General features: G+C 36.2%; 1 protein-coding gene across 1 annotated transcript in view; it reads left to right on the plus strand.

The window, feature by feature from the left end:
* The window catches only part of diaph1 (diaphanous related formin 1), a 108,990-nt gene that overhangs the window by 15,566 nt on the left and 78,089 nt on the right, over positions 1-15,335 (plus strand). Inside the window, exons 12-15 of the mRNA XM_016443225.1 lie at positions 3,521-3,636; positions 5,795-5,859; positions 8,299-8,478; positions 11,945-12,526. Coding sequence (XP_016298711.1) covers positions 3,521-3,636; positions 5,795-5,859; positions 8,299-8,478; positions 11,945-12,526 — 943 coding nt within the window. The remainder of the gene's footprint in view (positions 1-3,520; positions 3,637-5,794; positions 5,860-8,298; positions 8,479-11,944; positions 12,527-15,335) is intronic.

Here is a 15,335-nt window from a genome sequence, read left to right on the forward strand (position 1 = left end):
GAGCGTGTGTGTGTGTGTGTGTGTGTGTGTGTGTGTGTGTGTTTGTGTAATGTTTGGAATAGAATGCTAGTGTACTGCACAGTATATACTGTATACTATTTTTTTTAAGTATGTGGAATATGCGGTATGAACCAATAAATGTTTCAAACAGTACTTCACTATATGTTGATGTCACTACACTGCAAGTGTAGTAATTCATGAGTAAAATAGTTAGCATTTTTAAAAGTAGAGCTGCACGAATAATTGTTAAAAGACTGTGATCTTGATTTAAACACCTATGCAATCTCATTCCTAAATGACAACAATTCAGCTATGTCTAATAAACCTTTGACGCATACAATCATGCTGGAACATTCAAATCATGTCACTTTATAGGCTTCAGTCTTTTCAACTACACAGTGTCATTATTTCTGTTACAAAAATTCAAATGATCACAGAAGTACTGGGATAAAAGTATATAGTTATGATGTAAACTGCTGTCTATGGTAGTAATAAATTGTAACATATTGTATCATTACATCGTTAGGCCAGTAGGTGGCGACAATTGACTGTTAAAAATGAATTTATTGAATCATTCATTCAAGAGATTCATTCAAAACTGCTGATTCGCCCAGTAATGAGTGAGTCATTGTATCATAAATTAAAACTGTTTTTAATTGTAATTTAAAAAACAAAATCATATATGTATACACTATCGGTCAAAATTTTGGGATCAGTAAGACTTGTAATGTTTTTTAAAGAAGTCTCTTATGCTCATCAAGGCTGCATTTATTTGATCAAAAATACAGAAAAAAATAGTAATCTTGCAAAATGTTATTACAATATAAAATAATGGTTTCTATTTTAATATCCTTTAAAATATAATTTATTTCTGTGATGCAAAGCAGAATTTCCAACAGCCATTACTCCAGTATAAAGTGTCACATGATCCTTAAGAAATCATTCTAATATGCTGATTTATTATTAGATTTATCAATGTTGGCAACAGTTGCGCTGCCAAATTATTTTTTTTTTTTGGAAACTGTGATACTTTTTTCAGGATTCTTTGATGAATAAAAAGTTAAAAAGAACAGCATTTATTCAAAATATAAATCTTTTCTAACAATATAAATCACTTCTTAACAATTTAACACATCCTTGCTGAATAAAAGTTTTAATTTCTTTCAAAAAAAAAAAGAAACTTTTGAACGGTAGTGTATATTGTTAGAAAATATTTATAATTTAAATAAATGCTCTTCTTTTTAACTTTTTATTCATCAAAGAATCCTGAAAAAGCAAATAAATGCAGCCTTGATGAGAATAAGAAACTCCTGTAAAAAGCATTAAGAATAGTTCTGATCCCTAACTTTTGACCTGTGTGAGTGTGTGTGTGTGTGTGTATATATATATAGTATACAGTATATAGTATATTTAGTACTTGGTTATATTCTAAACTTGTCTAAGCTTGTCAAAAAAACTTTCAAACTTTCATGAAGCAGAATAACAAACGCCTGTTTGACTGTAATCCAGGGCTTATGATAGTTTTGAGTGAGAAACATACCCAAATATAAGTTATTCACAAGCTTGACTATTTGTGCCGAGTTTGAATGTGGCAGAATGAGTGAGATTTGGTTATCAATGAATAGCAACTGTTGTATGACTTGAAGACATGAAATATAGAGCATGATTCTTTTATTGTACTTTTAGGTCCTTTTTTAGAGTATGAGACCTTATGGAGAACATTGAATGATTAAATAATGGTGAAATTTTAGCCGAACTAACCATTTAATTGCAGAATATGAGCAGAGAAGTGAAATAAATGTTATGAGCGTCACGTAAGTAGGGAAATGAGCCAAGAGCTGAGAGTTTTGAGAAAGGAGCTGAGCAACAGAAGTGCGAGATGGAGCGGTTTGCAGGTTGTTCTCTGCTGCCATCAGCAGAATCGTTTCATGCGAGTTTCTCTTTAGCGATTAATGTGCTGACGCACGGCAGAAAATGACGACGCCTCCATATAATTATCCTCCAAATATAACTGCAGCTCAAATCCCAGAGCGGCCCATCTGCCCACAAACAAACTCTCATTTCATCACTTTAATCACTGACGACAGAGAATTAATTAGGATTATTCTGATTTCTCCAAAAGCCCCTGGTTAAACTCAAACGAGCGGCTGCACTTTCACAAGGACACTAGGGGTCTCTCTCGCTCCACCGAAGAAACCGGGAGTTTGATGGAGAGGGAGGGCGAGAAAAGAGGGCAAATAAAGGGAAAAAGAAACAGCTTGGTCGAAAATGAAGAACGTATCGAGTTTGTTTCACACCAGGTCAAGATGGCAGATTTCTCACAAATGGACTGTCTGGAAAACCTCTCAAATATCAGACGTAAACACACAGGTGTCGGCTTTTTAAAACCTCTTTCACACACATACTCAAAATATTTAGACCTAAATGTAGGATTTATGCATTTGAATGTCCATCCATTTGGATATAACATAAATTAGCTAATAAACTTAATGTGATTCAGATTTGACAGTCACAAATAAACAGGGCAGATTTCTGTAACAGCACTAATAAACTGAATGTGTTTTAAACACAATAACCAGGTTTATGTATTTGTCAATAAAACCGATTTGTTTCGGTCACATATATTTTAACAAATTAAATATTGTTTGTTCCACAGCTTTTTTTTTCTTCATATTTTCTGGTTTCATTTTAATTTGTAGTCATTTTGTTGAGTGTTTTTGTCATTTGTAGTAGTTTTTGTTGTTTTTATGTATGTCTATATAGTTTATATAAGTTAAACTAAATGAAAATGATAAATGTTGCCTCGGAAATTTACTGACATAAAATACGTTTTCAATTTGATTTCAGTTAACATTTTATTTCAAGTAATAAAAGTTTTTTTTTTATGTTTTACTTTATCTATAATAAGTCTTTTAACTGAATACGTTTTCACAAAGATTTGAGCTGATTCTAAGCAATTTGAATAAATGCATTTTGAAAATGTGATCATTTAAATAATATAGATGCAGATAGCTAATAATAACTGCCTTGATTTCTTTTTGAGTGTAGAAATCTTACTTTTTTCTTACCTGTTTCATGTAAGACAGACAAATATGCTTCACATTAAGTTTATTTGTTTGTATTAAAAACTATAATTTAAAAGGATGGAAAATTTGTATTCACATACTTAAATCTTATATTCTTTGAGTGCACATGCATTAAAATGACATCTCACTACACACTTATACACAATCCCATGTGGGCTGTGTTTCAAAACTAGTGAGCTGCATTTCTGGGCATCATAATCCAGTTTTGATGGATACGATTGTCTATAGTGTCTCATTTTGAAAGGTCACTGGAGGTCATCATGGACGGCTGGTGTGTGTGACCCTGTGCCAGTCAGTGTGATGAAAGTCTCATATTTAATTTTATGAACTCGCCACTCAATATCTCTGTTTGGCTTCTTTCTGTGCTTCAGAATCTCCTTACTGATGCTAGTTGAACACAGATTGACGTCTCTCTGTCTCTGTCTGTCTCTCAGGCCTCAGTACTATAAACTCATTGATGAGTGTACGGCTCAGATAGTTCTGCACAGGAACGGCTGTGATCCAGACTTCAAATGCAGGAAGTTTGACCTGGAGGTGGACCATCTGATTGGTAAGAGACAAACACAAGACACTCTAATGCCACATTTAGCCACTGGGTGGCAGCGTTCAGAAACTCCCACAAAACATCAGAACATCTCAAATCCCATCCAGAATAATCCAGCGTGACATTGAGAGTGCTCACAAACAAGCTCTTTAGGATTTAGTCAAAATAAGCTCATTTTGTCATTAGCATGTCGTGTTTGTCTGAGACGGCTTCTGGTTTGGCTCACATTAGCTGTGTGGGTCTGATGTTTGGCCTAAAGTTTCTCCAGGTTCACTCAAAAAATATTTAGGCCTAAAATTTGTGTATTTGAATCGCAAAAATGTCCATCCATTTGGATTGCACAGTTTTAACATAAACTACATATAACATGAGCTTAATACGATGCATATTTTTCAGTTTTCTGTAGAATACTAATAGCCATATTTTAACCATGTTCTTACTTTTTAATTGAATAAATATAATTGTATAATTAAATATATAATTTAATATAACTATAAATATATACCGGTAATTGAAAACTAACATTCTTCCTTCCATAATACTTCAATATTTATAAACTTCCTTCTTCCTTTCACATTTCCTTTTGAACTTCCTTGCAAATTTTCTTTCTATACTTCCTTCCACATTAACTTTCATATTCCCATCTTTTCTGTCATACTTCCTTTTGAACTTTCATGCATACTTTGCTCTGTATTTCTGAACTCTCTTTCAAACGTCCATCTGTTCTTCTATCCTTCCTTTCAAACTTAGTTCCATACCAATGTCCATATTTTCTTCTTTCCTTTTGAACTTACTTCCATTCTACTTCCATAATTCCATTACTTTTAATGAACTCTTTCAATCTTCCTTTCAAACCGCCCATCTTTCCTTCCAAACTTTCTTCCGTACTGACTTCCATACTTTCATCCCACCTGTCATACTTCTGTACAGCCCTGTGCTTCCATACATCCTTTCCTCTGTACTTCTGAACTTCTTTCCGGACTTCTTTTTATCTTTCCTTCTGAACTTCCTTCCATGCTACTTCCATATTTCCAGTACTCCTCTTTAACTCTTTCAAACTTCTTTCCATCTTTCCTTCCAAACTCTGTACTTCTGAACATCCTTTCAAATTTCCTTCCTTCCAAACTCTGTACTTTCATACTTCCCTGTTTTCTTTCATCTTTACTTATAAACTTCCCTCCAAACTTCCTTTTGTACTTCCTTCTGAACTTCTTTTCAAACATCATTCCATACTTCCATTCTTCCTGTCATACTTCCTTACTTCCCTTTGAACTTCCATGCATACTTTGCTCTATACTTCAGAACTTCCTTCCTTACTTCCATCCTTCCTTTCATACTTCCTTCCAAACTTCCTTTTGTACTTCTTTTCAAACATCATTCCATACTTCCATTCTTCCTGTCATACTTCCTTACTTCCCTTTGAACTTCCATGCATACTTTGCTCTATACGTCAGAACTTCCTTCCTTACTTCCATCCTTCCTTTCATACTTCCTTCCAAACTTCCTTTTGTACTTCCTTTCAAACATCATTCCATACTTCCATCCTTTCTGTCATACTTCCTTCATTCCAAATGAATTTCCATGCATACTTTGCTCTATATTTCTGCACATGCTTTCAAATTTCCTTCCTTGCGAACTTCCTTGTGTAATCTCCTTTGTACTTCACATTTTGCTTGCATACTTCCTGTTGTACTTCCATTCTCACTGCCACCTGTGATCTCATTATCATATCTCACTAGAAACCTCTCTCATTGGCTGCTGACGTCAGCGCTGACCCTCTCGCTGTCTGACTCACTGGTTAAACTAAGCTTTGTTCGCTTTCCTGAGACTCTTTTTGGGTTGTGACGCCACACATGCGAGTGATATTGATCTGGAGTTCAGAGAGACTTTAGGGTTTGAGAACAGACACAGAAGAGTTTTCCAGGAGCTTTAGATGTATGAATGTATGCTGCCCTTTGTGTGGTGATTTCAAAGACACTTTCGGGTTTCTTATTTTAGCATGAGTTTGAGATGGGATGAAGTGAGCAGCAGATTTTAATTAGTTCGTTCAGTAATCAGAGCACGAATCACAGGAGGAAAAGAGACTCGTCGCAGTAAAGGGCACTTTACACACACACCTCTAAAACTGTCTATTCACTCGCTGCCTGTCTCTCTTTCTTTCTAGATAACATGGTTGATAAGACCAAAGTGGAAATCAGTGAAGCTAAGGCCACAGAGCTGGAAAAGAAGGTATTGACACAGATAAACATGCTCTTGAGTCTGGATGAATGACACACAGATTTAAACTAAATCATTGTCTGCTGAAATGCATCGAACGGGGCTCCAATATCGATCAACAACAGCAGATTTACTGCAACACATACACACACACACACACACATGCAGCCGCTGCTCCCAGATGCCCCCCGCCGTCTCAGCGCGCCTGTCAGTTGACAGATGTGTAATTTGAGAGGTGAGATGAGCAGAACGGAGATTTCCTGTCTCTTCCTGACATCTTCCCACCAAACTCACCAAATACAGTCTACAATTACCCTGCGTGTGTGTGTTTGTCTGCCTTTATCTGTATGCATGTACTGTTGTGTGTGCATCTTGTGTGGGTTTCTAAAAAAAACAAAACAAAAAAAAAAACATATCCGGGTCATATTTCACTCCCAAATCCAAAAAAAGGAAGAAAATAGTCTATTATTATTACAGTTAAGGTTTTTTTTTTTGCATTGTGACATTATTTTCATGACAATTAAGCAAAATTAGCCCTCAAATTCTCATTACCATGATGCATCCTGTTGTTTTACTTTTTTTTTTGTGTGTCACTCTCACTAATGATTCAAATTAGATTCTCATTACTGTAATACAGTGTTTTCCTACTGTATTACAATTAAAAATGGCTTATTTTATGTAATTACTTTTTTTTACTAATTTAGTTATCACCAAAATTAAATGCAATGCAGTGCAACAAATTCTACCATGATGTATAAATGTTACGTTATGTTTTTTTTGTCACATGACATTAATGACCATGAGATTTTTATGTTCATGACACACATTTAACCTTAAAATTCTCATTACCATAATTCATCATGGTGTTCTACTTTAATTTTATTGTTTGCAATTCAATAATGATTCTTATTCAATTCTCATTACTGTAATGCAGTGTTTTCTTACTGTATTACAATTTAAAATGACCAATTTATGTAAATATTATGTAGATACATTTTATGCATATATTACTGCAATGCTTTTTATAAGCTGAAAGGTAGTGCAAATAGAAAATACAGTTTAAATCTCTAATAAATCAGTGAATCTTTTATAAACAGATTTCTTTAAGCAAAATATAATTTTCTTTTTTTAAGTTTTTGGGGATGCAATTTGACCACGACACATTGTTGACAGGTGTCCTGAGATTTACCCTTGTGTGTGTGTGTTTTTCTCTGTCACAGCTCAGATAAATTAAACACTGCAATACTCTCTTGCTTTACTTCTGCATTTGCGTGAGTGTGTGTCCTATCGGGCTTGTCAAGCGAGTGTTTACTCTTCCTCTCTCTCTTCCACTCCTTCCCTTTCTAATTCAGAGTAATAGCAGTGTGTCGTCAGAAGAGTGACAGCAAACGACTCTCATTACTAACACATGGAGAAAGTGTGTGTGTGTGTGTGTCACGTAATTGCATGTCTGGCTTGCAAACACCCGCCGTCAATGTCACCGGAAATTGTCAACGTCTGTCTGTGTGAGGCAGAAGGACAGATTTTGTGGAAGTTTGTGAGGTGAATACTAAAATCCACAGAGACTCCATTTCGGCTCAGATTTGTTCTTGAATCCGTCCTCTGAGTCGCCCGCGCTGACAACAACAAACCCACTTGATAGTGATAAACTGAGGGTCACTGTGTAAGCATGGGTCACCTGAGAGTTTATTGATAACACAATATATCACTTCGGTCAAATGAAGATTCATACTGTTTTAGCAGAATGCACTGTGCACAGTATACAAAACACTGCCCTGCTTATGATTTTGCATGCGATGCGCTTTATTTGACCTTCTGGATTACAGCAGAGAATTATACATGCAATGTAATGAGATCATGTGATGTGTAGCATATTGCGGTTTGAAATGTTTTTAGCATATTATTTATTTTTTAAATGCTGTATATAGTATGCACTACTGTTCAAAAGTTCGGTGTCAGTAACATTAAAAAATAAATTCATACTTTTATTCAGAAAGAACTGAATTTTTAATCCACTTAAAAAAACAATGTTCAATTGCTCAATATTAAGTTTTCAACATTGATAATAATAAGAAATGTTTTTTGAGCTGCATATCAGCATATTATAATTATTTCTGAAGGATCATGTGACACATAAGACTGGAGTAATGATGCTGAAAATTCAGCTTTGATCACAGGAATAAATGACATTTTACAATATATTTACACGGAGAACTGTTATTTTGAATTGTAATAATATTTCACAATATTACTGTTTTTGCTGTAAATTTAATCAAATAAATGTAGTCTTGGTGAGGAGAAGACAACAAGCATAAAAAACATACAGACTCCAAACTTTTGAGATCTCAAACCATTCGAAAGGTTTTCGCTTAAATAACTTGTATTTGTCAGAAATGTGTTCTGTAATTCAGATGGATGCGATTCTGATGATGGATGCTCTGTTCTGTGTAGCTGGACGCAGAGTTGACGGCCCGTCACGAGTTGCAGGTGGAGCTGAAGAAGTTGGAGGCCGATTACGAGCAGAAGGTTCTGGAGCTGAGCACTGAGAAAGAGAACCTTGGGCAAGAGAAGAATGACCAGGAGAAAGAGAACCAGGGCCTGCAGTCAGAGATCAGCCAACTGAAAGAGAAGGTACAGGACTGTAACATCACACCGACAGGAAATGATGTCATTTCTGCCCTACATAACTTTGGCTCAACCAATGGCGTGAGTTTAGGGCAGGACTTCCTGTTCGTTTAAATTTGTTTAAAAACAATGGACTCTTTTCACATTACCGGGATTTTCAGAAGCAGAAACAGTCTACAACAAATACTTTTTACATATATTTTATAAATAATTTAAATGTACAATTAGATTTTTTGCTTTCCCAATTGCTTCAATAGCAAAAGAAAAAAATCCACGGTAGCATCTCTCTGACTTCCCAACAGCATTAACCATTTTTCTGTAATTACTGTGTAATATTAAGTGTGTAAAAATAACTGTGGAAACACTTCATCACAGTATATGAAAGGGGTTCATCATTTGTATTTATTTATAAAAAAAAAAATTTGCCAGTCAGTCCCATCAGGATTTCACATTTTTGTGTGCATATGTGATTTTTGTTATCAAAATGACAGATTTTGTGATGGTAATTTCCAGAATTTTGTGTCAGATTGGCATTTTTTATTTTATAATTGGGACACCACATTTACTGCAGCATAGTGTTAATTTCGTTAACGAAAACGAAGATGAAAAATGTTCATTTGACTAGCATCGTCTCGACTAAGACGAGACGATGACGAGATGACAATAAGGTCAATAAACGATAACTGTGACTGTATCAACATGCAATATCGTTGACGAAAAAAAAAATGTAATGTACTTTAAATAATAAAAACTATACCAAAATTTGTTTTTATTTTCGTCGAAAAAAGGAGACTTTTAGTTAATATCTTGTTATTTTTCTTCTTAAGTAAATGTGTCTTGTGTCTTAATAAAAGAATATTTAGACATTTGTAGTGAAAAACAAGACTAATAACTGCAGTGTGGCAAAATAAGTTGGATTTCAAAGTACCAGACTGCTTCAATAAATCTAAAAACAAATTCAGCACACATTTTACAATAACGCACCCAGTCTCTGTTCCTCTATATATTAAAGGGGTCATATGACGTTGCTAAAAAATAACATTATTTTGTGTATTTGGTGTAATGAAATGTCTTTATGCGGTTTAAGGTTAAAAAAACTCATTATTTTCCACATACTGTACATTATTGTTGCTCCTCTATGCCCCGCCTTTCTGAAACGCGTACATTTTTACAAAGCTCATCGGTCTGAAAAGTGAGGTGTGCTCTGATTGGCCAGCTATCCAGTGCGTTGTGATTGGCCGAATACCTCAAGCGTTACGCCCCTTACCATATTGTGATGCTGTGTCCTGGCGCGACAAGACAAAACTAATAAAACCCATTACAAACGAGGCATTTGTAGCATCCAGTGGGGACATAAATACTGATTATAATGACTTATACTGTCTTTTTACGCGTTGCGTTGCATCGCGCCGCGTAAACATAAAACCATGTCTGCATTTGTGATCGGTGAAACAACGAACAACAAGCGCTACTCTACACTGCTCAAAACTCAAAACGTTTGAATCATCAGTGGCAAATCCTTTAAATATGAAAGCGTACTTAGTCAACATTATTTGTCAGAGCACCAGCATTGTAGGCTACTCTCACAGGATCAGGAAAGAGTCCTCGTCCTCCGTAAAATGCGTTGCTCACATCTGAATATTTGGGTTTAACTGTTCTGGAACAGTGTTGTAAATACAACTTAACCACTGATTTCTAGTCGTGTCCTCTTTTGGAAGGCCAAACAAAGTAGTTTCGCTTTCACAACGAAACACAGCGAATTTGTGAATTTATAACAGCTAAGGGGGTTTTAGGCACTCCGCGAAACGAGAGAAAGGAAATCTTGAAATTGCATCATATGACCCCTTTAATGGGCAGTTCTTGACCAGAATAAACTGCAAAGTCAACCAGATTGTGTTTCTGTGAGACTAGAGAGAAGTATGACCAGAGAAGAGAGTAAACAAATGTGAGAGAAGGAGAGATATTAATAGAACAGGAAGGACAGAAATGATGTTTGTTGGTTATCTAACACACACAGACAAATTACAGTGGAAAGAGATGAAGCGCAGCCGTCAGCAGAAGTTCAGATGTTTGGAAGCTCCATCTGTCCATCCATATATAGTCTGAGAGAAGTTGCTGAGCTCAACCAACCCGCCACCTACAGATAAATAAGCATCAGAAACTTCAGCTAGAACCCCGTGAACTACTTCAGATTCTCTCTCTTTCTCTGATGTGATATTAGCAGGCTGGTCATTTTTAATGAGTTCTGCCAAGTTCTGGGTAAATAAATTATGCTGCTAATTAGACATGAATTTAGACACTCCCTCATGTGCTTCCAACTCTGGCCTGACCTTCTTCTGTCTATCTGTCTCTCTCCCTCCATCAGTTAACTAGATTTTATGCAGAAAACGTGAGCGATGTCTTCCATGCTATGGTGTTCTTGATTGTCACAATTTTATCGACAACCTAATTTACACGTCAAACTTGAATAAATATTAATTTGAAAAAAAACCTAACACTAAATTATAGTGTAAGAATCATTACAGAGGTGATTGACTTTTATATTATTGTCAAAGTGTTTTTAATGTTCATGAGTGTCTCTGTGTTCCCTTTTTTCTCAATCTATCTCAAAGAATCCAAGACTGTACAGTAGTTAAAAAAAAAACTACAGAATAAAAATTGTATATGTAATGTAAATTTCAATAGAACACAACAAAAATAGCATGACTTTATCCAATGACTTTATTCTTTATCCATTTCGATCATTTAATAGAATAAATAATCCAGAGATTATCAAAATAGTTGCAACTCATATTTAATATATTGTATTGTAATGTTTTTTATTATTATATCTGTGTCTCTAAATAAATCTTTAATCTGTCCATTGAATATTTAATTTTTTTTAATTAAAATAAAATTATGATGTTTGTTTATATAGACATGATGGACTTTTATATTATTTTCTAAATCGCTAATATTGAGTATTGAACATTGATTTAAGCAAAAGGTTATGAGCTGAATTGTATGGAAGCCTGTTTCCATGGTTTCACTATGAGAAGAAAAGTTAGAATTGTAAGATATAAATTTGCAGTTGTGAGGGGAAAAAAGTCACAATTAATGAAAAGTTGCAATTACATTTTTTATTTTGTGGTAGAAAAAAATAATTGTGAAATGTAAACTGCAAATTCTGAGAAAAATATCAGAAGTGTGATATAAACTTGAAATTGTGAGAGTCAGAATTTTCATCTTGCAATTCTGAGTTTATATTTTGCAACAAAAAAAAAATCCAGGATTGCGAGTTTATATTGCAAGTTTTTTTTGCAAATGTTAATTTATTTCTCACAATTCTGAAAAAAGTCAGAATTGTGAGATTAAAAAATTGCAATTAATTTTACATTTTTTTTATTCCATGGCAAAAACACACGTCCATAGTATTGTCCTCAGTGAAAAGAAATCAAAGTTTGTACACCTCTGTGTTTCTTCTGTTTCTCAGATTGAGAAGCTCTCAAAAGATCTCAAAGAAGCCAAAGCGAAGGTCATCACCGTGCATGTGCCTGTGGCTCCGCCCCCCAGCCAATCAGCTTCCACTGTGCCGCCTCCGCCTCGTCCTGGTGGAGCTTGCCTCCCACCTCCTCCTCCACCGGGACAAACGGCCATGCCCCCACCGCCGCCGTTACCTCCTCTGCCCGGAGCACCTAGTCTGCCTCTGCCCCCTCCTCCGCCACCTTTACCCGGAGCACCTGGTATGCCGGCGCCCCCTCCGCCTCCACCTCTTCCTGGGGCAGCCAGTATGCCACTGCCCCCGCCTCCTCCGCCTTTACCGGGCGCACCTGGAATGCCGCCTCCTCCTCCTCCTTTACCTGGAGCACCTGGTATGCCACCACCTCCACCTCCTCCACCCGGAATGGCCGGTATGCCTCCTCCACCTCCTCCGATGGGCGGTCCTGGGATGCCTCCGCCCCCTCCGGGTGGGTTTGGTGGATGGGCACCTCCTGTTCCTCAGCTGCCCTTCGGCCTCCAGCCTAAGAAAGACTACAAACCTGAGGTGCAGTTGAAGAGAGCCAACTGGAGCAAGGTGTGTATGTTCCCACATGTCTGCACCTCCTGTTTCGGCTAGAAATGATGGTACATTGACCTCATCAGCATCACTATTGAGTCCAATGACTATTAGAGAACTAGCTGTAGCTGTTTAATGCTCAAACTAGGTAATGATTCTAGAGGAGAACGGCACAAAAATGAAAAACAGTCGGACTTGGCACACTTTTATAGAACAAAATACATCAAAAAGTGATTCAAAAGCTACATAAAAATAGTAATAGTATAGTGATGGCCGGATTTACCATTGGGTTTGAGTGGGCTGCAGCCCATGGGCCCCTCCTTGTAGGGGGCCCCGCCTTTGCCCGTTTATGTTTGTTTGATTTATTCGTTATATGCAGGGCCAGTGTTGTGCTGAATTCTGCACCCCTGCCAGATTATGCACCCCCTCGTTGAAGTCGCTACCTGATTGCCTAATCCCAAACCCACCGCTAATCCTAACCCATCCCCCACACCTACTCCTAAACCTACCAATACTAGGGGGTGCATAATTTGGCAGGGTGCAAATTTCGGCACTACACTGGCCCGTGGCATAGGCGACATGACTGGGGGGCGCCGCACGAAAGTTTTTTTTCTCGGAAGAGCGCCCTCTTGTGACCATCGTGCGCTCCTATACCCATATATTAAGCAAATACTGACAATTAAAATTTTAGTACTGATCGATCATCGAACTGATTAAAATAAAATTGACATCAACGAAAAATCATAAGATTTGACAACATGTCATGTTGGATTAATTAGCTATGCATGGCACACGCATAGTTTTGCCATTTGTGTGCTCTGAAAGGATAATTTCTAAACAATGAGTGAAAAAAGAAAATAAGGGGCACAAGGCAGGAAGCGACACAAAGAAGAGGAGCAAAAAAAAGAAAGCACTATAGAGGTAAAAATCACAAGTTAATCACTGTGTATTTGCCCTTGATGTTTATGCAGTATTTTTAAATAGCCTTTTTAAAACATCTTAACTGGCAACACTGACACTGAGGAACGATTTTGCTTGAGTTAACTGCTTATTTAATTTGACTCTATTTTCTTTCAAATAAATGTAAGGTTCTGTAATGTTGTTTTCATTTCAGTTACATTTCTGCTTGCTTTTAATTCACCAAAAAGTGCACAAAATGTCTTTTGAAAGAGACCATGACTAGGACTAAAATATAGCATTATGAATTAAAATCATTTAAGTTTAAGTATGCCATTTTCCACTGTATGCACAAAATCTAATCTCGAAAATCTAAAATCTCACTTAGGGCACCAACAGATCCTTGGCCGGCCCTGGTTATATGCCAGTCAGAATTCAGAAATTATTAGCCGCATTTCCACTGCGCACACAAGATCTTGTTCACATCTCATTTCTTTACAGAGGATGATTCTATATTACTATATTAATGTTCCACTAAATTATGCCATCATCTGATGAGTTTTGAGCTCTCTCCTTCGTCTTACTGCCATTACACATAGTGGGGAAAAAATTTCACCAAAATGGTTTTAAATAAAAAAAAAATTTTTATTTAAACTCAATTTAATGAGTTTCTGTTTTTATAACATAGGCCTATTTATGCCTATGATATAGGACTTAGCCTATCACACAAACAAGAGTCCTGTTTTTTTTCCCCCGAATATCTGCACGATCGCAAATGTACAATAAACAACAACTTACTGAGTAACTTTCAGACACAAAATTCCGTTTTGCTCCGTCAGAAAGAAAATAGAGCAAACAGCAGAACCGCTGCGTCTCCGAACAACAGTGTTTTGTTCCTCAGGGTTACACGGACCAGTAAATGATTCAATCAGGCTATAAGTGCAGTCATTTGCAAAGTTAAATGAATCAGCTTTTTAAACAAATCGGTTGATTCAACTCGCTCATTAAGACAGTCACTTGCTGCTACTTACTGGCGGTTGTAGTTTCAAAAAGTAGATTATTTCATTTTTGCATGAAATAAGAACCTGACATAAGAGGACACAGATATGACGATAACTTTTATAATACTAATAAGCCAACATCTCTGGCTTTTTATTTTATTTATTTATTTATTTATTGCTCAAAGTTATTTCAGGGTTTTAATCTCTCAACTGAGAGAACACATACTGTTTATTATATTATAATGAATATTTAATATTACATTTAAACTTTGACTATAGCCTAGACATTTTGCAAATTAATTGTACTATTTATGAACCTCAAAGCATATGTTTGTGTATTTTGTGTTACTCCATAATGATGTTCTATTTGAGGGCATTTGTAGTGTAGGTTGCTGGAAGAAAGGACAGCATTCATTTGTAATTTAAATTAAGATTTTTTTTCACTTTCCTCTCATCCTCTCAGACTAGTCTTCTTATCTCATGCCGCCCCTGACTCTCTCTCTCTCTCTCTCTCTCTCTCTCTCTGGGTAATTAGATGCTGCTGTATCATTAGAGGTTGTACCTTGTCTCCGTGTCCTAACCTCTCTTTGCCGCCGCCTCTTTCCCCTTATATATTTTATTCTCGTCTTCTCCTCTCAGATATAGGTTTCTTTTCAAATTTCAGTGGAAATGGAGGTGAGAGATGCTGCACTTACATAGTGACAGTCATTTACCGCTCTCTGACTGACGGTGAATGTTAAACATTCACAGATGCTTTGTCATTGCAATGCATTGTTCTTTTTTTTTTTGTGCAAAACATACAACATACGGTGAAAACAAAAACAGCAGTAGAACAGCAATGAAAATAAACAGCAATGATAATCTGAATAATAGTAGTAGTATTTAAGTAGTACTAGCATGCATAATAATAATAATAATAATACTAAAGA

This window comes from Sinocyclocheilus anshuiensis, unplaced genomic scaffold (assembly GCF_001515605.1).
Source record: "Sinocyclocheilus anshuiensis isolate Anshui unplaced genomic scaffold, SAMN03320099.WGS_v1.1 scaffold1008, whole genome shotgun sequence".
NCBI lineage: Eukaryota > Metazoa > Chordata > Actinopteri > Cypriniformes > Cyprinidae > Sinocyclocheilus > Sinocyclocheilus anshuiensis.